Source organism: Ammospiza nelsoni, chromosome 5, assembly GCF_027579445.1.
Source record: "Ammospiza nelsoni isolate bAmmNel1 chromosome 5, bAmmNel1.pri, whole genome shotgun sequence".
In the NCBI taxonomy this organism is placed as follows: domain Eukaryota; kingdom Metazoa; phylum Chordata; class Aves; order Passeriformes; family Passerellidae; genus Ammospiza; species Ammospiza nelsoni.
The window spans coordinates 49,166,313-49,189,250 of record NC_080637.1 but is presented as its reverse complement, the minus strand read 5'-3'; the positions used below and the strand labels follow the sequence as shown (position 1 = coordinate 49,189,250).

Sequence of the window (22,938 nt, the reverse complement as noted above, 5' to 3'; positions counted from 1 at the left end):
ACTTCCATCCAGTCAGATCTCAAAGGTTGTGCAGTTGGCCTTGTTGTGTTTACAGGAACTGTCGAGTTGAGAAGGTGAAGTTGTGTGATGGGTAAATCTGTGAACATGAAGGAGCAGTGTTGCATTGCAGCCAGCTCATGGCTGTGATTGCTCTTGCTTCTCTGAAGTATAAATTTGCCTTATACATTGAGAACTTAAACTGTCTTACTTGAACACCTTACCATTTTAATTTCTAGATGGGAATGATGAGCAATCCCAGCCCTTATGGTCAGCCCTATAGTCAAAATACTGGGCAGCAGATTGGCGCCAGTGGACTTGGCCCTCAGATGCAGAATAAAGCTGGACTGCAGAATAGCTTACCACAGTTTCCAATGGACAAGAAACCAGTTCCTGGGGCAGGAATGCCTAACATGGTAAGTAGAATGAAAGGTATATCAGAAAATGTTGTGATTGAGAGGAGCAATATGCTCTGGTCTTGACACATTGTAAGATTTTGCAGCTGTATTACCCAGGGTCAATATGTACTTGGAATCCACACAGAACACACTTGTTTCAACCCCTAGGACTGATATGAGGGAGAGGGCTGAGTTGTGCTTTCTATGTTGATAAACTCATCTCCACTTTTTTTGGTCTTCAAACTCTGTTAACAGGGAAAATGGAATGGAGCTCCTTAATTGAAATGAGCTTTGCAGCCTGTTCGGACACCTCTGCTCTCCTGTCCCATCCTTTCTTTGCTGTTGCTGTATTGGGCCCCTTCTCCTCAGAGTATCTCTGTCTGGAGAGCTGTTTTCCTGCTTGTGCTCATTGATGCTTTTGGTAAAGAGGGGTGTCCCTTTCTGAACAGGTGTTACCTGTGATAGGGCTGAGAAACCCCAGCTGTGAGTTCTTTCTTGCGAGTTACAGGAACATGCACAACACCTGATGCTGGAGGTGTTTCCCTGGCAACTGTAGTAGCCTTGGTAGCTTTCCCTTTTGCCTCCACTCTTACTGCAGCAGGACTTAAGGAAAGGGGAAGTAAGAATGATGGGAAAAGTGGATGACCCAAGCTTGTAAAGCCAGTGCCTCACCACGTTCCTCAACGTTAGATTCCCTGGCTTGAGTTTAAAGCTGATGCCTCATTTTCAAAGTGTAAATTGGTTAGGGGTATGACATGCAACATGTCTTACTGTTTTGGGTTTTTTCCTCTTTTTTTTTTTTTAATTTAGGAAACAAATTCATTTTTCTGTACATAACTTGTGTTTCTCCCTGCTTCAAGTTTCACTCCCACATGCCCCCTGGGAGGGTCCAACTATTGATCTTCCTAACTGTTGCTGAAAAGCCATTTCCAGTTAACTTTAGTACCTTTAAATTAAGAGCTCCATCCCATGAGTTTTATTTAATGTTTTTTTTTAAGTTGAGCATGAAACATTGGAAGACAAGCAAACCAGTTGGTTGTATGAATCAATAAAAAAGCAGCCAAAACTTGTTCAGAACCCCAGCTGTCAAGTTTGTATTCAGTGCAGAGCATAAAACTTCTGAAGCTGGTACCCAGCTGAACTAGGAACTTAAAGTTGTTGCTGTCTCAGCTGTTGTTCAGAATGCCAGGCTGCAAACAAGGGAGTTATGGTGATATTGGGACATGCACAGACCTAGGGAGCCTGACTAATTGGTGAAGTGACCTTGTCAAATGAAAGGTTAATGCTAGTAGTCAAGAGCTATAGGGGAACTGGGGTTTAGAAATACAGGTAGCTGGGGTCTGAAGATCTGGAGATCTCCAGAAACATCCTGTAGTACCTGAAGAGTCAATTAGAAACTAAGGTCTATTAAACTGTAATGATACAAGCAATATAGAGTACCTGAACCTCTCTTGTTTGAGTATTTCTCAAATGTCACCTGAAAGGAATACAAAGAGTTCTGAACAAATAAACAGAAGCAGAGAAGACAAACTAGATGTTGCCATACCTGACATTAGTTCTGTAGTGTTTATTATCCTGAAGCTGTGCTTCATCTCTAGCAGAGACTAGGAGATGCTTGTTTTGAATGCTTCTGTGCAAATTTGCTGATGGAAAAAGGTTAAAAGCTTCCCAGAACTTGCCTTTCATTCTCCTTTTCTAGGAGCAGTCAACTTGAGATATCTTCTACTGTGAGGGAAAACCTTATTCATTCTAAAATGTGCTTTCTTCCATTAATGCAGGAGTTGTGGATGCAAGTTTTAGCATCCAAAATGAGATTTGAGATCTAAATGCTATTAATATTTTCTGGTTGGTCTAGCACTGCAAATTAACCTGTGAGCATGTGCAAAGGTCTGCTGGCTATTGATAAGGCAAGAGCTAGGTCTAATAGAGTGATATGAGGAAGAAATTGTGGCTGGCAAGAGAATTGCTAGGGCTGTTGCTAAGGGGCATTTTTAATGAGTCCTCCAGAACTACACATAAGTGGGCTGTTTCCTTAATCAGAGAATCTAGTAGTAGTTGTTCCTCTTATTGGACTTTCTCTTATATTGCTGTTTACTCACTAACTGAATTCTTTTCAAAAATAGATTTATTTCCAGGAATTTCTTTTTCACCTTCTTCAGGGCCAGCAGCAGGCTCCCCAGGTGCAGCAGGCTGGGATGGGGCCAGCAGCTTCTCAAGGAATGGGGTCTGGAGCACCGACAGCAGACCCAGAAAAGCGCAAACTCATCCAGCAGCAGCTGGTGCTCCTCTTGCACGCTCACAAGTGTCAGCGGCGAGAGCAGGCCAACGGCGAGGTGCGGCAGTGCAACCTCCCGCACTGCCGCACCATGAAGAATGTCTTGAACCACATGACACACTGTCAGGCTGGCAAATCTTGCCAAGGTAAGTGGGAGAGTGGTTATGCAAATGTAGTACACGTTTTGGGGAGGAGAAGGGCTCCTAGAAAGGGGTGGACTAGTGGTGACTTGGGAAAAATAAGTTAAAGAAATTCTGTCTTATTTGCTTAAGACACGGAATTATAAGCAACTTCTGAGCCTCTAAAGTTTAGGCAAGTTAGAGGGGACAAAAACCATCAAAGAGATGAGTAGAAAATCTTTTGCCTAACTTTGTAACTCATGGTAAAATCTTTTGAATTCTGCCTTATTTTAAAGGTAGACATAAACTCAGAATCTGCAAATAGGAGTCTACCTGTCTTCCTTAAACTGAAGAGATGAATCTTGAGCAATACCAAGCCATGAATTTGACTGCTACTGGCACTTGCAACCTCTCTCTGTCCTACTAAAATATAATCTCCCTTTTTGATAGCCTTCGCTCATTTGGATTGTGCCAGTTGTTGACGTCTCAGTTGCTTGGCACAGTCTGCCTGATACCTGGGCTAGATGGAGTTATCCTTCAAGCCATGGACGTAGGCTTGGGTGTATCACGTGGGGTTTTTGAGTAGGCTTTGGTTGAGCCAATAGTACTAGAAGAAATCTGGCTACCTTTTCAGGGCTAGTTAGTGCTGAGCTATTTCAAATAATACTTGGACTTGTGTTGATATAGGTGTGTGCCCTGAGAGAAAATGCTGCTCTCTATCCAGTTTGTGATGACCATGTGGAGATACTGGGAGCAGTTTGTAAATGCTTTTCATTTCTTCTCTTTGTCAGTGGCACATTGCGCATCTTCCCGACAAATCATCTCACACTGGAAGAATTGCACCAGACATGATTGTCCTGTATGTTTGCCTCTCAAAAATGCTGGGGACAAAAGAAATCAGCAATGTAAGTCTACTGGGGAATTCTGTGTGTTGAATAAACTATAAAATGCATGTTGGGAGTAAAACTTTCTTGCACCCAGATGGTAGTGGTGATGCTCTCAAAGCTGAAAACATGGTAATGGGGTTTTTCTCTTATTTTTATCTCAGAGTTTTTCTGGCTCTGATTGCCAGTGTTTATGAAAACTTTCTAACTTTATTGTATTTTTCTATCAAGAAGAAAGGTAAGGGTAAGGGTGAACAGATCATAACTCTCTCAACCAAATGGTTGGCTTTTCATTGCTGCTTCTTCCAGCTGGGCCATTTCTGGAGACAGATGTGCACATGCACGTTGTGTCATTTTAGCCCTGACACTTGGTTCTGTCTTCATTCTTTGTTTGCATCAGATGTCATTTCCCCTTTCTCTCTGTGTTCCCTTAGTCTCCCTGACAAAATGTTTGGCAAGATTTTTGTCATTGTGTTATCTGTATGGGGTTTTTTTCCTCTCTGCTTTAATGTTACTGTAGCCTCTTCTCATGACTAATGTGAGCTATTTCTTGGTTTAAGAAAACTAAAAAAAAAATAAACCAAAAAGGGCAGAAAAGTTGTTGCAATGGCTGGTGGAAAACTGTGTGTACAGTTCTGCCTTTAACCTCTGTGACATGCTGTGCCTCTGTTTTCACTTTGAAGCAAGCAGATGTGTCCTAAATACTTAAGAGTGGGATTTCCTCTGAGCAGCCCAAAGGGAAAAGAGCATGTTGGATTGGCTGGTTGGGTCAGAACTTGTCTCTCTGTTTCGTGACCGGTTTTTCAGATCTGTCCCTGCATGCTTCCAGAAGGAGATGTTTTAGTTGTGAGCAGCTAGTGCACTCTGTCTGTCCCTGTGTCGCTGGGCCCTCTGGCTGCCCTGGGCTCTCCTCTCTAACTCGGTGTCTCTCTCGCAGCGCTGCTGGGCGGAGCTGCGGTGGGACTCGCCAATACCGGCTCTGTGGGCGTGGGGCAGCAGACAACGCCCAGCATTAACACTACCAGTCAGATCGACCCCAGCTCCATCGAGAGAGCCTACGCGGCCCTCGGACTGACCTATCAGGGGAACCAGATGCAGACGCAGCCCCAGGCTCAAGTGAAGAATCAGCAACAAGGACAGTCACCCCAGAGCCTGCGCCCTATGAATCCTATGAGTAAGTTTATCTGGTAGTGTTAAAATGCAAACTACAGGCAACTTCCCTGTGCTGCATCTAATGCAAATTTTCTCAACTTACTAGCTTAGTACTGCTGAAAATTTGCAAAAGGTAGGGCTTTGTGATATTTTACACTTGAAAAAGCAACTTACTCAGTAGAACAGGAACATTAGAGGGCCCAGGTGCCCTTCTCTGGAAAAACTAGTTTCTTTATAAAAATGATAACTTTTCAAGGCTTTTTTTTTCTTTACAATTGTACTGTAATGCAAGTTTCAGGCTATTGGGGAGTTTATAATTGGATATGAATGCTGGCATTCAGGGGTACTTCCTGTCACTCAGAGTGCAGCATTTTACATTTGTATCTCAGATATGTAAAATTTGTTTAAAAAATGAAAAAAAGTGAATAACTGACATCCTCCCTGAATCCTGTCATGTGATCTCATGTAGCTCTAAATTGTCTAAGTGGCTTATAGGAACATTGTAGGACTGGATAACAATTTAAATTCAAAGTGCAGTTAATCAGAACCTGGCTATCAGTGGTGTCAAATGAAGTCATCTTTAACCACCAAATCTAAGTTTGATAGTTTGAGATTACATCACAGGAGTTTTTCTCACTCTTAGCTGTTTGCTTGAGTTGCATAAGCAGATGTGGCTTTTTTAGTGGAAAAGAGGAAAGAAGAGCTGGCAGTGATTTATCACAAGCTTGTATGGGATTGTAGTGATTGTGCCTGCGTGTCCCATGAGAAGCTTGTGTGCAGAATGAGAGATTGGTGCAGAAACACACAAACTACAGCCTGCAACCAACTGCTGCTCTGCTCTGCAAAGGGAATGCTGCTCCTGAGTCACTCGGAAAAGGCTGCTGGGTAGAGTAGGCTTGTTAATAAGACTGGCCCTCACATATTGCATGTGACTTGCTAAAACTTTACCTTCTAGTGTGTGAAGATAGAGAAAAGGGCAAGGGTCCTGAGAGCTTAGTCTTAAAACAATTAGATTAAAATAATTTTATTTTCTGTTGTGCCTTACAGTCTTTTCTGAAGCAAAATTATTCTTATTTTTTTAATGTATGTAATTATTTACAGACAGTATTTTGCCTATGCATTCCTTGCAGAATAGTGGGCATTCTTTGTGCAGTTGCTAAGAAAATCCAATGAAATGGGATTGAAAAAGCTCTTGGAGTGTGAAGAACTGCAGCTTAAGGTAGAAAGGAGAAGCATGGAGAGTGTAGACGTTTGACTGTTGCTTCCTTATTAGGAGTGAGTAGCTAAGGGAATTTGAACAGGTGAGATAGGAATTATCAGGTCATGGCCTACAGGACAACAGGGCTAGTTTAGGAGAAATAGCAGGATTTGATGAGAACTGGTATGTGAAAAGATGCAGTCTTAAGTGGCTCAAAGAAATGGTGGGTTTTGACAGTTGAAAAAGGGAGAGTTTAGGTAAAGGTTGACTGTTGTCTTGCGCAGCAGTGTGCTTTCAGATGGCAAAGTGAATTTGGGAAGAAGAAAATGACTAAAAAGGAGATTTGGAACAGATTTATGAGAAATTGGTTAAGTACTTGGTTGTGATATTAGGGGTATGTATTAGGCTTGATATACCTAATTTCAGTGGGCTTCTCCTGTATGCAATGCTATTTTGCTTGAAATACAGATTCTGTAGGATTCAAATGTCCTAAATACACGTCAAGCTTGGTAATGGTTTTCATGCTACTTGTGGTGTCACAAAATGGTCTGTTTGGAAGTTCCAGACAGAAATAGACTGCATTTTTCTCTACTAATTTAGAGGTAACTATAGTGTGTGAAGAAAACAGGCAATTTTTATGGTGATTAAGGTATGATTCAGAAAACCAGATTTTGTTACGCAACAAATTAGAGGTGTTTCCTGCAAAGGATTGTCATATTTTCCTTCTTTCAAGCATTTGAGTTAGTTGTAGGATCATTAAGTTATGGAGTGGGTGAGAAGGGACCTTGTCTGATGTAGGTGGTAGCTGATGTTTTAAGTTTTTGAAGCCTTTGTGAATATCCTAAGATTCTGAATGAAAAAATACCTGACTGCTTCTAAACAAAAAAGCAGAAGTGGTTGGACTCTTTCATTAGAGAGTCACAGGAAAGGACTCTGGAACATAATATTTGTGGCAAATTGAAATCACTTGTTAGTTGATAAGTTCAGGAAGATCTGCAGAGGAGTAATGGGGTTGATGCTTCACTTGGAGGTCACCAGTGTTGTGCCTTGGGCTTTTTCTAAGTTTATAAAAGAAAGAGGGGTGAAGAGAGCAATGGGTAATTAAATTCCCTGTACAAAAGTCCAAGTACTTGAAAGTCTAAACCCTTGTTATTGCTGAACAGTTACTTATTTTGTGTGGTAAATGGGCTCTTCATTTTTTCTGTATTCTTCTGTTTTTAGGTGCAAATCCAATGGGAGTGAATGGAGGAGTAGGGGTTCAACCTCCTAATCTGCTGCCTGACTCAATGTTACATTCAACCATGAATTCTCAAAAGTAAGTTTGAGTCCTTTGCACCCCAATGATTTTGTTTTGATCTCATGGCACTTCTTGCATAAACAGTGGAGTAAATGCCATTGATGGCTATCTCCCTTTGGATTTTGTAGCTTTTGTTGCAGTTTTCCAAGTCCTTGGGTAGAACAGCGTGTACTCTTTCACTGTGTTGTTTGGTGTGTGTGTGCAACTATTTCTGCAGTTTGTCCATTGATTAGGGAATGGCTGAACTAGCACTTTGTCCTGACATTATTCTAAAAGAGGCTATGACTGTAAGATGATTAAGCTGGGGCTAGACTTTTGCACTCAATTCTTGCTCTGTTTTTGAAGCCCCATGATGAGTGAAAGCGCCAATGTTGCCAGTTTGGGAGCCATGCCAACAGCTCAACCATCCAATACCGGGATTCGAAAGCAGTGGCATGAAGACATTACTCAGGATCTCCGAAACCACCTTGTTCATAAATTGTGAGTAGCTAATACCAAAACCATCTCCTGTTAGGTGAGCTGCTGCCCCAGAGGTGTATTGGAGGCTGAGGGGTTGGAGAAGGAAGCCTGACTTGCTGAACTAGAGAGCCAAGGAGTGAATTTTGTCAGGATGCATGGAGAAGGGAAAGCAGAAGCCAAAAGATGGAACTGCATCTGCTGCTTTGGGGCTGTTGTCTTGGAAGTTTCCCACTCCATGCTCAAGCCATCTACAAACATCTGCTGCCCCTGGAAGAAGTAGCAGTAGCTGCGGTCTGTCAGCAGATTTGCTTGCTGCTTTGTGTTCAAACCACTGGGGTTAATGCTGGTCTGGGAACAGATAATATTTATATTATTTGTCTCCTTAATATTTTTTTCTTTAATATTTTTTTCTTCCTGCTCAGAGTCCAAGCCATATTTCCTACTCCTGACCCTGCAGCACTGAAGGATCGACGTATGGAGAATCTGGTGGCATATGCTCGGAAAGTGGAAGGAGATATGTATGAATCAGCAAACAGCAGGGTGAGATGCCATCCCCTGTTGTCTAGTTCTGTGTATTTCTACCTTGATCCTGTGCTGACTGGGGAGGGAGAGGAATGAAAGCACAGATGTGACTTCCATGCTGAGGAAACAAGTGCTTAGGGACTGCTGGATGGGATCTAGGAACCAACCAGTTGAAGGCTGCTGCCTGGGTGTGCCAGGAGTTGAGATGTGCTGTGCCTGAGACTTGTCACAGTCCCCTAAAGGCCGTGTTGAAGCTCTTCACTCTGATGGTCCCAGAGAAATTTTGGACAAAAGAACATAAATACCTGGTGTTGGTCTAATAATTGAGAGCAGTGCCCTTAGCATTGCCCCTTTTCCCCCTCCTATCTGACAGTCCCTGCAAAGGGGAAAACCACCTCCCACCCCAAACCAAAATGTGTGTCTGTAAAGCTGATTTGCAAGTTTAAATCACTGGCACCAGTTGCCTTTTCTTAATGTGTCTCATCTCCTTTCTTGGCTTTTATTCCTCCCCAACAGGCAGAGTACTATCACTTGCTAGCAGAGAAGATCTACAAGATTCAGAAGGAGTTGGAGGAGAAACGAAGAACCAGGCTGCAGAAACAAAATATGATCCCAAATGCTCCAGGCATGCCACAAGCTCCCATGAATCAAGGGCCCAATATGGGACAGCCACAGCCAGGAATGTCTGCAAGTAAGAACCTTTGGGTTACTGATCACCTGGTGCAGGAAATCCTGTACTTGTCATTTCAGCAATCTGGTGACCATTTAGCTGTTCGTGGGTACCTGACTTGTTTGTGAGCTACTGTTCATTGTTGTACCTTGATAATATGCTTCAGATTTTGTCCCCAGTTTCTGAAAGCTGACTCTAAGTCAGAGGATATTTCTGTCACTAGAATGTACTTGTATTTTCAAGGAAGTTCTTGAGTTTGCCTCACACTTTGAGGACTCTTTAATAATGTTTAGTTACTGGATACACTTTCTTTATACATGAGTTTCAATGTGTAATTCTCACTAAAATGTTTGGTGGATAAATTCTGGTGGTCTTCTGAATAACACTATCTTATTTCAATGTCTTTTTTTGCAGATGGTCCTCTTCCTGACCCAACCCTGATACGTGCCAATGTGCCAAACCAGATGATGAATCGCATGCAGGCACAGCCAGGTAAATATTTTGAAGAAAATTTGCTACTCTTAAAAAAGTTTTTAAATGAATTTTTAAAGGAATCTTGGATTTGGACAGCTCTGAAGCATCAGAGACCTTGTATCATGTGCAGTTTTTACATTTGGTTAAGAAAATAGCTATCTATATTGCATAATTCTTGCATAACTATATAATAAATATAAAACATTATCTCTAGTAGCATTTTGTCTTGTGATTTTGAGCTGCACATTAGCTGCTTGCTTTGTTAAATAAGGAGTTTGATGCTTTTGTAATTTCTGATCATGTGTGCATCCGATGGTGGGATCAGACAAATATGGTGAGCCCAGCTAGCTCAGGTGAGGACATGTTGGTGGCAGAGGGAATGTGATGAGAATTATTGCTCAGAAAAAAAGGGAAGAAGCTTTGTTACAAATTCAAGATGTGTTATAGCCAACATGCCAAGTACTTGAAGATACAGTTTGAGATTCAATAAGTGAATTTCTAATATGTAATTAAATAATGCAACTTTCTGTGGAAAGTTGATCTTCAGCAGCAGGTGTGACAATCAGGATTTGTCATATGTTACAGTAGTCCTCAAACTAAATGAGTTTTAATAACAGTGAAAACAGATGTATTGAGGGGGGAAAAGCTGGTCTATATTCTGAAAGAGTAGGTAGTTCGATCACTATATTTAAAATTATTCCACGTAACTAGTTAATAGAAGGCAATATTTGATTGAAAGCTGGTTGCTAAAAAGCAAAATTAAAGAAACAGCATTTCTTCTCCAAGTGTTGAATGGTGCCTAAAGACTTCAGGTCTTTGTTTACATGTGGTTTTTTGGCATAAATTCACAGGAATGAATCAGTTTGGGCAGATGAACATGCAGCTGTCACCGATGGGACCCCGACAAACCCCTCCCCTTCAGCACCCTGGACAGCTAAGTCAGGCCGGGGCCATGAACCAGGTCAGTGCTCCTTCCCTCCAGGCTTGGGTTCACACGTTTGTTTCTCTTGTCTGTGGTTTCCATAAAATCAATCAATAAAAGAATTTTGAAAATAAATCAAGCATCACTTCTTCATTCTCTTGGCCCTTTGATTTCTGTCTTTTTGCTTCTCCTCTAAAACCTGCCTTAGAGGAGAGTATATAGTAAATCTTTAGATGTTTGTGGTAAGAATTGCCTAAAACTTTAAGCTGAAGTGTCTTTTTGTTGCATTTATTAAAGAAGGAGCCAAAATAAATCTTAAGTCACAGTCCCAATTTGAAATCAATATCCTTTTACTTAGCTTTTAAGAGAAATCGTCATAAATTCTGTCTTTTGAGAGGAGCTATAAACAGGCTTTTCACATTGTATCCTACAGATAAGTGGCAAGAATCAACTTCTGCAACAAGAGAAATGTTTTTAGTTTTTTGTTTTGTTGTTTTCTTTTTTTTTTTGGAAAATATTATGAGGGTGTATGCACATTGTGTGAAATGAATTGCTTTCTTTTCCACCAGATGGGATTTCCTTCACGTATGCAGCAGCCAGGAGTTGGCCAGCCTTCTGGTCAGAATCAATTTCTACAGCAGACTCAGTTCCCTGCTTCTTCCCCAGGAATGAACACAGCGAGCATGCCTATGACTCAGCCTGGCAATCAGACACCAGTATCTCAAGTAAGTTTCTGATTTCTTGACGTGCTGTCAGTGACCTTTGTCATAAACTGGTTATGATTGTTCAGTTTTTAGTAATGGAGAACAACTTGTTTCCTTGAGAGACTTTAGGAATTATAATCAACCAAATTCATTTATCGAGACCTTTCATTTTCCTGGTGTAGCACTGGGGATGGCAAGGGTAAAATACTGTTGGCTTGTTCTCAGGCTTAAATTTAGGTGTTAGAGAGGAATTGTTTTAGGTTTGTTTTTATGGAGCAAAGAAGAAATTGTGACTCAGCATGAAGTAGCTAAGATTCTCTTGCTGAACAGTGAAACAGCAGAGCCTGATAAATTGAGAGGTGGCAGAATAAGTTATGAAAAGGCATGTCTATCCAGGCCTGTGTGTTGCTGGCTTTGGGGGATTAAGAGGGTTATCACTACTGAAGATCTGAACTTACAGTCTAGCAGTTTCCTTTCTGTCCTCTCCCTCTCCCTTTTCAGCAAGAACCTTTCAGGCCAGGAAGAAGTAGGGAACGTCAGTTTGCTTCTCATTGATGCTTCTTCCTAGTTTGCAGGCAAGATTATTGTGGAGTTACAGTTTTTTATCTTGACCAATACAATTTTTTTTTGTAATTTTATAATGGTAGAGTTACAGCTGTACTTATTTGTGATGATAAATCCAGTTTCTAATCTTGGGGGTGGAGGCATGGGCACACTAAGTGTATTTGAATGCAGTTTTTCACTGTGGTGCATTGTCCCATATTCAGGGTGTACAAATCTGCAGTTTTAGAAAGAAATGTTTTGCAAACTGGAGTGTAGGTGTGCCATTCTTTAAGTGTATCAACAAGTATAAGTTATTCTATTGAAACTTCTCTAAGAGAGATGAAAAGCTTCTAAAACAGCCTTATGTTTGTGTAGAATAAAATAAATCAAGTACACCATTTCTGCTCTTGAAAGAGTTGTTAAAAGTGAAGCAGATGGTTTGTCACTTTTTAAAGTAGGCTGTGGGAAAGCAAACATTTGACAGTAATTTCTCTTGCTATTCTATTCCAAGTCACTGCAAATGTGTACCTGTTTTCCCACAGGCACAAATGACCAGCGCTTCCTGTCCTGTGAACTCTCCTGCAATGGCTCCAGGTTCTCAAGGGAGCCATATTCACTGCCCACCTCTTCCACAGCCTCCCATGCACCAAAATTCTCCTTCTCCGGTACCCAGCCGAACCCCAACACCTCACCACACGCCCCCAGGCTTGGGGTCACAGCAGCAGCAGGCAGCATCAGCCACTGCCACCGCTGCCCCCACTCCTGCTCCTCAGGCAATGCCGCCCGGACCGCAGTCCCAAACTATGCACCCCCCTCAGAGGCAGACTCCAACGCCTCCACAGGCACAGCTGCCTCCACAAGTGCAGCCTCCAGTTCCAGTTACCCCTTCTGCAGAGCAGCAGCAGCAGCCCTTGTCACAGCAGAGCACCACTGCATCTGTTCCCACACCAACAGCACCGCTGCAACCTCAGCACCCCACAACACCTGTAAGGAAAAACTTTAATTGTGCTTTCCCTGCCAATGTTTGAGTGCAAGGTTTCATTTTCAGTTGTGTGCTCCTGGCATGTTTAATATTGAAACAGGGTTTTTTTTGTATTTGGGGAGTAAACTTTTTCCATTGAGACAAGTAAATCATTTGCTGTTTCCAGAGGAAATATTTTACAGAATTCTTGTATATGTTTTGAAATTGACTTTGAAACGTGGGTGAGGTTTTTGGTTACTTAAACATATGCATAGGACTTATACAATAAGGGACACAATGCCATTTTCTGTAGGCAAGTCCTTCTAGTGCATGCCTCTGATACATGTTTTCCAATAGCTGAGGTTGTGGGACCACTGTATTCTTCAGGGAAAACAAATAGAAGGACTAGAGTGCTTTTAAACTCGGTGGAAATGTAGCATCTGTAAGACATAGATTAGAAAAGAAAAACAGTTGTGTTAGAAGCCTATTGGTAATGTGTTTTGTTCCGTCAGCTTTCACAGCCAGCTGTGAGCATTGATGGGCAGGTATCCAACCCCCCATCCACCAGCAGCACAGAGGTGAACTCTCAGCAGACTGTTCCAGAACAGCAGCAGCCACCCTTGCAGGAAGTGAAAATGGAGATTAAAACAGATGAAGGGGAACCAGAACAAACAGAGATGCAAATGGAGGAGAAACCTGAGGTGAGATTGTTGACCAGATGTTGGGTCAACATCTAGTACTGCTGCATGCTTTCTATCTTCTGTCATTCCTTTCAGAATTTGGTGAGAGCTGTAGGTGCTACCTGCTGCTGCTGCTGCAGTTTTGATTGTTGTCTTTTGTCTTATTCCTAAAGAAAGGTCTGTTTTCTGGTGAAATTGTAGTAGTAGAAGTCAGTGGCCACAGAAAGGACCAGTATAATATGGTTGCTATGAAGCTTTACTTTGGTAAATGCCAGTGTGAGGATGCACTTGGGGCCAGTCCACAGCTGTTAAAGTAGCAGATACCAGGATGAGGGGAAATAGCCTTAGGTTATGCCTGGGGAGGTTTAGATTGGATATTAGAAAAAGTTTTTTCACTGAAAGGGTTATCAAGCATTGAAGCAGGCTGCCCAGGGAAGTGAGTCACCATTCATGGAGGTATTTAGATGATGTGTAGAGGTGGCACTTTAGGATGTGGCATAGCAGTGGACTGGGGAGTGCCACATTAATATTAGACTTAAAGGTCTTTTCCAACCTAAATGATTCTATGTGTACATGATGGGCTGCTTTACTGGGCTTTGACAGCTTGTCACTGAGGACAGCCAGGAGTGTGGCTGCCAGTCACATCATCCTGGCAGCTCTGCTGTGTGAGAGGCTGTTAGAGCTGCCTGAAGAGGTACCTGTGTGTCCACTTGCAGCTCAGAACTCATTAGCAGCTCGTCAGCGCTGCTATGCAGTATTTAAAGATGCATTCCAACACATTTGCTCAAGTTTTAAGCAAGTTTTGACTACAAAGGAGCTAGAAGAGTGGATGGACATCGTGACAGGTTTAAAGGACAGAAATGTGGATGAATGGCCAGGAGATTTAAGTGACAGGCTCCAAACTGCTTTCCAGGCTAAAGCAGAACCAGTCGTGGAGGAATGTAAACCAGACCCAATGGAGCAAGAAGAGAAGAAACCTGAAATTAAGTCTGAAGTACCAGAGGGGGAAGAAAGACCTACTACTCCAGCAACTCAGTCTTCTCCAGCAGCTGGGCAGTCTAAGAAAAAAAGTAAGCAGAAAGACTGTTTTTACTTAAATTCACTGCATCTCCCTAGAGAAATCTCTGCAGAGGAAAAAAACCTGGGCTTTCCTTTTTGGTACATAGTGGATTATGTGGTACTTATATGGACTGTTCCTTGTGGCTTTTGGACAAAAATATCTAATAATACATGTGCTTATAATTGGCTTTGGGCAACTTCTTTAAGCCTTTAGAATTAGACACTAAGCCCTAGTAAAATTGTCAATACAATGGAGATTTGAAATACTCAGTTACAGATTCTGTAGACAATTTTTTTTCTTGGGGCCTTCAAGAGGGAATGTATCTGGAATGTGAACCATCTCTACTCATCAATGTCATCTTATGATCGCCTTTTCTTCAGGTGATCATTTCAATATCCTCCTCGGGACTCAGTGTTGCAGAGGATAAATAAGCCCTGCTTAAGTATAGACAGACAATGAATGGGTTTTTTTCCACAGACATCACATTTTCTAGCAGGTTTCTTCCTTCCAACAGTTTCTGCTATATTTCTAATGTTGATTGTTTTCCTCAGTTTTCAAGCCAGAAGAGTTGCGGCAGGCACTTATGCCAACACTGGAGGCACTTTACCGTCAGGATCCGGAGTCTCTTCCGTTTCGGCAGCCTGTGGATCCCCAGCTACTAGGAATTCCTGTGAGTGTCTTAGCAAGATCATTTCCTGGGTTACATTCAAAACTACTGTATTCTGACATACCTGTTCAAGAACAGCTTACATCTGTCTTCTCAACATCTTCATATGTGTTTGGGGAGGTTTAGCTTAGGCGGTGGAATAGACAAGGTCTGACTTAGGGAAGTTTGTTTGGTTCTGTGTTCCTTTCACTAAATAAGCAGATATAGCATGCACTGGAATGATTTACCAACAGAACCCCAGTGCTGTATGGCCTTTTTATGGTTGTTGCTTCATCTTGTGATGCTCTTATTGCTGAATTTCGTAGCTGTTTCTCATCATGTATAAATCTTTTCTAAAGATGTGGGAAATTAGGCAGGTAAAACCCACTTAAAAATGTCCTTTAATGATTATTATTTGTTATAGGAAAGGAAGAAACAATTTAAATTAGAGGTTTGTTTCCATTAAATTTTCTGCTTGTTCTAAAATTGTCTTGAGAAGGCAACTATCATTCAAGGATCTGTGTTTTTAAACTCTCTGAATTGACCACACAAGCTTACTAAATATAAACAAAAACATAGATGTAGAAGTCCTTTTTAGGTGCTTCAGGCAATATTTTTTGCCTGAAAGAGTTTTTATTTGCTATTGGTGTGGTTTTTTTTTAAGGCAGATGCTGTAAAATTTCAAGGCCTGCTGACCTTTTTATTACAAGCATTTATACACTTGCTAATATTTTTAACAAACTTTCAATTGACTGTCATTCTGCAGACTTTGTAGATGTTGCACCATAGTCAATGGTGGATTGGAAAAGGGCATTCTTTAGAGGACACATAAGTTTTATCATAGAATAAAGTTATTTATTTTTGTTAGGTTTTCTGGTCTAATGAAAACAGTTGCTCTATATTAATGTTCTTGTGTAAGTCTTTGGATCACTATGGCTGCAAAAACATTGGCATTTTCTATGATTTGTAATACTTGTTTTGCTGATTAAAATGAGAGTGACTTGATTTCGTTAGTTGTGAATGAGCAACAGCACCTGAGAAATAAAGGAATAATTAAAAGAAAGCACTGGGGAATTATATGCTATTACTTAGGGATTGCATTCTGTGTGTCACAAGCAGTTTGACAATCAAGTCAGGGAGGAACCTGTTTTTCTTGATGAGAATTTACAGGCTGAGAATGCACATGCTGTCATGTTAAAACATAGTTCTCTAGGAGAGTTTTGATGTGCTGTGTTTTCTTGCAGGATTATTTTGACATAGTGAAGAACCCCATGGATCTTTCTACTATCAAGAGAAAGCTGGACACAGGACAGTATCAGGAGCCATGGCAGTATGTAGATGACATCTGGCTCATGTTCAATAATGCCTGGTTGTATAACCGCAAAACATCCCGGGTGTACAAGTACTGCTCCAAACTGGCAGAGGTGTTTGAGCAAGAAATTGACCCAGTTATGCAGAGCCTTGGTTATTGCTGTGGAAGAAAGGTAAGAAAGTAAATATCTTTAGTCTGTTTCTTGCTTCCTTGAATTGAAGGGATAAAATATAGCAGTTGCAGTTGTTATCAGTTATGGTGTGTCAAAAATTTCTGAAGTTTACAAGGATTTAGCAATCCTGAATAATCTGAATTTGAGCATTTTGTGGATCTTCTAATTCTATCTAGTCCTTAAATAACCTATTTGTATGTAAGCCTTTGGGGGGGGGAAAAGTCAACAACAGAAGGTTTATTTTGTTTAAGACAAACTTTTGCTATTGCAAATGAAACAGATGTGTTTTTATTACTTCAGAAGTTCTGTATTTCACTGTATATTGAAATTCTGTTTCCCTTGTTTTGATGTGCTTTCTGTCTTTGGAGAAGAGTTAATTTGAGAATAACAGCCCACTCAATGTCTTTTGTGACCAGCCCTTTGTACGCTTTGCTGTACAGAGATTTGTGCACAGAGTGATGTGGAAGTGTTCACTGTCTGGGTCACACTTGTTCCCATGGAGAGCAAGTGAAACTGTGTGAGTACTAAGGTGACCCATTCCTCTTTGCAGTTGGAGTTCTCGCCACAGACTTTGTGTTGCTATGGCAAACAGCTATGCACGATCCCTCGAGATGCCACTTACTACAGTTACCAGAACAGGTAAGGAAAACTCAGCTGGTGCAGTTTTGTGCATGCTGCAATCAATCTGTTATAGGCATGCATGTATTTACATAGACACCCTCTTTATATGTGTACACGTTTATGTTTTAAGATAAAATTTTTTTGCTGGAAGTGCTCTTGAATAGTTTGCCTTGTGTGCTAATAATGATTTCTTTGAGCAAAAGTTCACTGCAGCCTTTGCTCTTCCCTCCTTTGTTTGCAGAAATGTGATCTTACTACATTTTGATCCTGCATTTAGTTAAATCTTCAATTACCTACAAATCATATATACAAGTCTGTTCCTTTTACTTCCTACTGTGCAGCAGTATTTTTAATGCAGAACACTGAGTAGACTATGCAGAAAGTGTATTAATGCTCATAATACATAGTGGGTTTTGGCAAGTCTTTGGTTTTTCTTGTGATTTTAATGCCAAAGAGCAAACTTACTTCTGTATTGCACATCTTAACTGGAAGATCTGTGTATTCTGCTCTTCAGCAGATTGATGCTTGCTTTTTCTTACAAAGTTTCTTAAAGGGAATTGTCTTGGCAGTAGCTGCCAGTAGCTCTGTAAAATGCTGTCCCTTCTGCAGCTCTTTTGAGTATCCTTTTTTACTTGGGGTTTATTTAAGGATTTAAACTTCCTTGACTTCTGAAAGGAGGTTTCTTGCTAGTCATCTCTGAAGGTCATCTCTGGAGAAGTGAGGCAGGAAGAAGAAGGCAAACACATGCTTTAACATTCCCATATTCCCTTGCCTGTCATCAGAATGAACCTATTAGAGCTGAGAATTGCTTAACTCTAGGGTCCATCAATTTATTTAGTTCCTGCTCTCCTTTCATTGCAAAACCTCAAACAAACAAACAACAACAACAACAAAAAAAAAACGGCCCCAAAACAAACCAGAATGACAAAAACACAAAGGATTTCACCTGAAAGCCAAAATTTCCCAAGAATTGTAGTTTCCTTGAGCACCTGGTTAGATGAAAGCAATCAAAGATTGTACAAGTTACATCTTAACCTCTTAAAACTTCATAAAGGTTTATAGCAGCAAATGGTGGTTTTTAAGCTTCTCCTATTTCTTTAGTCCTATAATACCCCACAATAGCTGTTGTAGTTTTAGATGTGCATGTAGTGTAGAGCTTGTCATGTCATGTCAGTATCTTCTGCTTATGTTTGTCCATAGGCAAGTACTAGATGAACCAAAATACTATTGCTCAGAAATCTGACATTTGACATGTTTGCAAATGTTAGAAGGGAATGTTTACATTGTAACAACAGGTGCCTACATGTGACTTGTAGATTGCATCGTATATACAGATGCATATATCTATAGATTGCAATGTTTAATTCCAGAAGTACTGTTCTCTGCATTACCTGCATTAAATAAATTCATCATTATTTGATGAAAACTGGGAAGGAGGTTGAGACTTGTCTTTTTTAGCCTAACAGTTGCTAATAACATAGATTAGTGTGGCTTTATAATGAACTTGTTTGAATTTTTTTATTTATATTTGTAGCTGTCTTGTGCCCTCAGTTAGCATGCCTTATAATGGAGAAGCCACAGCTTTAGAACATATTTGAAGGCTAGGGTAGAATCTTGAATTAATCTCTAGTTTATTGAAGTACAAATGAAATCTTTCTCTCTAATCTTGCTGTAGTGATTGTTCTATGTGCAGACTGGGCTATGGCAGAGTCATATCCATGTAGAGTATTTTGTGTCTAGTTAATGTTAGTTAACATGGAGTTTGACAGTTCTATTAGTCTGTAAGAATTTTAAGGACAGATTTTATTGTTCCTAAAGTTTCTGGTATTTAGCTTTTCCCTTCAACTGGGAGAGAATTCTGTGACCTTTTAGCATTTATACATTTAAGGTGGAAGACTACCTCTCTTCCATTGATCTCCTGCAGATCCTCCTCCCAACAGAACTGCTGTGCTGATGTACAAGTCAGAGTAGCAGTTCCTCCTTCCTTCTGCTCTTTCCCCTGTCTCATTTTAATTCTTTGCTGTACGTGGCATGGATTATTAAAATGAAGAGGGTATGGGTATGCTAAAATGGAATACTCTTGTTTAATTTGTTTTTATTGTTTGCTGCTTGTGACCCCATTTGAGAGATTTAATGCTAATCTGTGCTTTGCCTTGGCTTTCTGCTTTGTGTTGTCTTGTCTTGCTTCTATGTTTTTGTTTTTGTCCTGCAAACCCCCATTTCTTTGTTCGTGTGTGTGTTGTTTTTTTAATTTCTCCTTCATGCTTGTCATTGTCTGCACTTGGCTTTGATTGCGCAAAAAAAAAAAATGCAAACCAAAAAACCAAACCAACCAAACCCAATGTGGGGTCCATAAATCCGCATCATTGAATATCCTTGTCGCCGTTGATGACCTGCTCTCTGCTCCTGTCCCTTCCTTGGCCTGCTGTGATTGGTGGCTCCGTTGCTTGACTTGGGCTGTGTTGTGTGGACGGAGCAGTTCACCCAAATATGGCCTTCTTGCTGACAGGTATCATTTCTGTGAGAAGTGCTTCAACGAAATCCAAGGGGAGAGCGTTTCTCTGGGAGATGACCCATCACAACCTCAAACGTGAGTTCTTGGTGTTTGCTTGGACCGTGCTTTCCTGAGCTCTGTCAGGGCCTGCAGTGCCTTCTCTAGGGAAGGGGGGTTCAGCTCTAGGTTTTTAGCCTAGTAGAAGGTGGATGATGCATCCTTGATGTGCTTGTCTTTCAAACCTGCACTGACCTAACTAGTGAAAAAGAACCACTTAGTGCTTAAAGTTGCAACTGTACCAATAGAAGGGAAAGAAGAAAATGGCTTTTTCCCTGAAAAAAAAGTGGAAGTATTCTACTGCAGAAAAATAACCATGCCTGCAGGCAAGTGTGTGACAGACATAGCTTGAAATATCAGACATACCATTTTCTTTATACCCTAGCTATGCCATTTAACTTGTATTCAACATCAGGTTGTTTTTCATCCAAACCAGAAGCAGACAACCTCCTTTTGCCATACCAATATTTCACTACAGAAATGCCATCTGCCTGTGAGAAAGGCTGTGCAGTAGTTAAGGACATAATAAAAGGCTGTGCATGGATTTTATCATGTTGGTAGCAAACTATTGTCGCAGTCTCTCACTTTGCTGTACCCTTCTCATACCTCAAGATCTTGAAACAAATTTTTTTGAGGCTAAGTAAATGCTTGAGGGACAAATGAGTGCCAAACAGTTACTCTTTGAGCTATTCAAGAAATCCCTTTGGAGGAAGGCAGTGCAACAACCCTGCAGGTAGAACAACATGAGGAATTCAGGAAAGGTCTGAAGCCAGATGGAGAGTTGTTGAAGTTGGTAATTGGACAAAAGGAGTTAACTTTCATTTGGAACCAATCCTGGAATCAATGGATGCATAGAGAACAGTACTGGAAATATCTGTTGGGGCTTGGGATGATGTACTGAAGTGTATTGAAAGGGGCTAGATGGAGCTTAGATACAAGGAGGAAGCTCTTCACTGTGAGGGTGGTGAGGCACTGGAACGGATGGCGTAAAGAAGTTCAGGATGCCCCATCACTGGAAGTGTTAAAGGACAGATTGGGTGGAGCTCTGAGCTCCTTGGTCTAGTGGAAGGGGGCAGGAAGTGATGATCTTTTAAGGTCCCTGCCAGCCCAAACCATCTTAGAATTCTGTGACCTACCTGTCTGGGAGGAAAAAGGAAGAAAAATTGTGTGCTGGTCATTTCATGTCCCTATGGATAGATGGATTGCTGTTCTAGTAGAAGCAAAGATCCAAAATTTATTCAATATAGGGTCATAGAGTACATCATAGGAAAATGCATGGTGGGTCCTGTTTAAGTTCCATCACCATATTATAAGAATAATTTGAGGTAATTGAGATATTTAACTTCATAATTTATTTTAGAAGGAGCTTCAAGTATTTATTCTGCAGGTGGCACAATTTAGAATAAATACTGAAATAAGAGGAGATAGGAAGGTTAATTAATCTCATGCAAGTTGGAGTGAGTCTGTGTCAGTGCTTCTCAGGGAGGGACATACTGATCATCTCATGTTATGCAGAACACTCTTTGGGGTAAATTCTCACAGATTTGAGTATTGTATGTTCTGAACCAGGTAATTTAAAACTTCTGTCAAAAAGTTGAAATTTTAGGCCTTGAAACTGATGCAGAGGGGTAGAAATAATGTATTGCAGTGGCTGGGCTGGGGTTGCAGGATTTGGAAGCTAAAATTTATCCTTTGAAGCTGATGTAAGAGTAGGGCTAGGGGAATCTGAAAAAAGATAACCTACCTTTCTTAGTAATCAAAGATAATTGGAATTCTGCCTACAGAATATGAGAGGCATATCAAGTAGTTTTTTCACCATTAAACACTGATCAGACCTATCCAGAAGTTGAATTGTCAGCAAGCTTTAATATTTATCCTGTAGTAAAACTGAATAAGGGAACAACGTTGCTCTCTACAAGAGAACAATAATGTTTTCCACAGGCAGAGTGGAGTGGCATACACTTCAGTTGTCTGTCAATGTGTAAAATGTAATTACTTTCCTTGTAGTGCCAGTGAGTGTATAAAAACTCTGCTTGTAAGTTTTGTCTTGGTTTGTGGATAGGTGTGGGTATTGCATGAATGTTTGTTGTCTTGTGTTAAAACTGAGTTTTATTGCCTGTTTCTCCATAGCACAATAAACAAAGAACAGTTTTCAAAAAGAAAAAATGATACACTGGATCCTGAGCTGTAAGTATTGCTGTCACTCTTTGAATGATCTTCATTTTATTATAATTACTTTGTAAGATAGATGTTATTCATTCACCATCACCTTTGTCTTTGAATGTTTTCAATTTCATGTAGCACTATTAGTTGGTAGGGGCTGCTCAGTAATCAGCAGATCTGGCATTCAGTGCTGAGAACACAAATCACTGTGGCTGTGCTTGAGAAACACTAACACTGGATATATGGGCTGAAATGACTCCATTTTGTTGTCTTGCACGTAGATTCAACAGAAGGATGAATGCAGATAGCTCTGCTTTGAAACTAGGTTGTGGTGGATGGTCAAGTCTCAGAACTGATTTGAGTCATTTGGCAGCAGCTCTTAGTGCTGTTGGTGTTTGTAGTTGCTGCATTTTATAGGCAGCTGTAGTAGAAGGAAAAGTTGCTATATTTTGAATCAGCCAGTTATTCTGTACTGCTCTGAAAGCAGAACTGTAGTCATTCAGTAACATGAAGATGATGGTGACTCAGCTGCTTTTCTTGATATTCCTGAGCAGTTTTTTGAAGTTGCTTTACATGGTTCTGCATCATACACCTATGCTGCTGTTTTGCAAACATTATCTCAGTTCTCAAATAAATGAGGAAAAAGGATATTTATTGTTCCCACACCATCCTTCTAAAGGCACAAGGGTCAGCCAGTTCTTCTGTTTTATGAGGGCTGTGGGAAGGAGAGAATAGTAGCTTGATTCATAACTTTTCTTTCCCTTTGTTAAAGTGAAGATAGAATATAAGCCTAATTTACAGTGTGATACCACATGCTCTACATAGATTACAGCCATTCATTCATTCCAAGTCTCAAACTTTTAGATAGGCATGTTCAAGGGAGTCAGATTGTCCCAATACCTGAAGGAACCTTAGATATTTTGGATAATTATGTTCACCAACATCTGGGAACTAAACAATGTGACCTATCTCAGTTGTCCTTAAATCTCTGCTAATTTTCTGAAAGTGACTTTGGTCTTTGTCTCTGGTTCTTCCTTCTCACCTTTCTGCAGTGTATTTGCAATATACCCCAGGGTTTAAGCATAGTGGGGCAACTAACAGCCAAGTATTTCACCTGGCTCTTCCTTTCTGACATGGCTGAATCCGTTTTCCTCTACT

The 22,938-nt window shown here is 40.7% G+C and overlaps 1 protein-coding gene across 2 annotated transcripts in view; it reads left to right on the top strand.

Moving 5' to 3' along the window:
• Positions 1–22,938, top strand: part of EP300 (E1A binding protein p300) — a 61,533-nt gene that overhangs the window by 25,079 nt on the left and 13,516 nt on the right. The window contains exons 3-21 of one of the 2 annotated variants that reach the window (XM_059471551.1): positions 237–413; positions 2,519–2,816; positions 3,581–3,694; positions 4,611–4,847; positions 7,245–7,338; positions 7,666–7,800; positions 8,202–8,319; positions 8,818–8,992; positions 9,386–9,463; positions 10,297–10,406; positions 10,937–11,092; positions 12,157–12,600; positions 13,088–13,276; positions 14,169–14,325; positions 14,867–14,985; positions 16,206–16,445; positions 16,996–17,084; positions 19,576–19,656; positions 21,748–21,804. In XM_059471551.1, coding sequence (XP_059327534.1) covers positions 237–413; positions 2,519–2,816; positions 3,581–3,694; positions 4,611–4,847; positions 7,245–7,338; positions 7,666–7,800; positions 8,202–8,319; positions 8,818–8,992; positions 9,386–9,463; positions 10,297–10,406; positions 10,937–11,092; positions 12,157–12,600; positions 13,088–13,276; positions 14,169–14,325; positions 14,867–14,985; positions 16,206–16,445; positions 16,996–17,084; positions 19,576–19,656; positions 21,748–21,804 — 3,068 coding nt within the window. The remainder of the gene's footprint in view (positions 1–236; positions 414–2,518; positions 2,817–3,580; positions 3,695–4,610; positions 4,848–7,244; positions 7,339–7,665; positions 7,801–8,201; positions 8,320–8,817; positions 8,993–9,385; positions 9,464–10,296; positions 10,407–10,936; positions 11,093–12,156; positions 12,601–13,087; positions 13,277–14,168; positions 14,326–14,866; positions 14,986–16,205; positions 16,446–16,995; positions 17,085–19,575; positions 19,657–21,747; positions 21,805–22,938) is intronic. The other variant, XM_059471552.1, reaches the window with a different exon arrangement.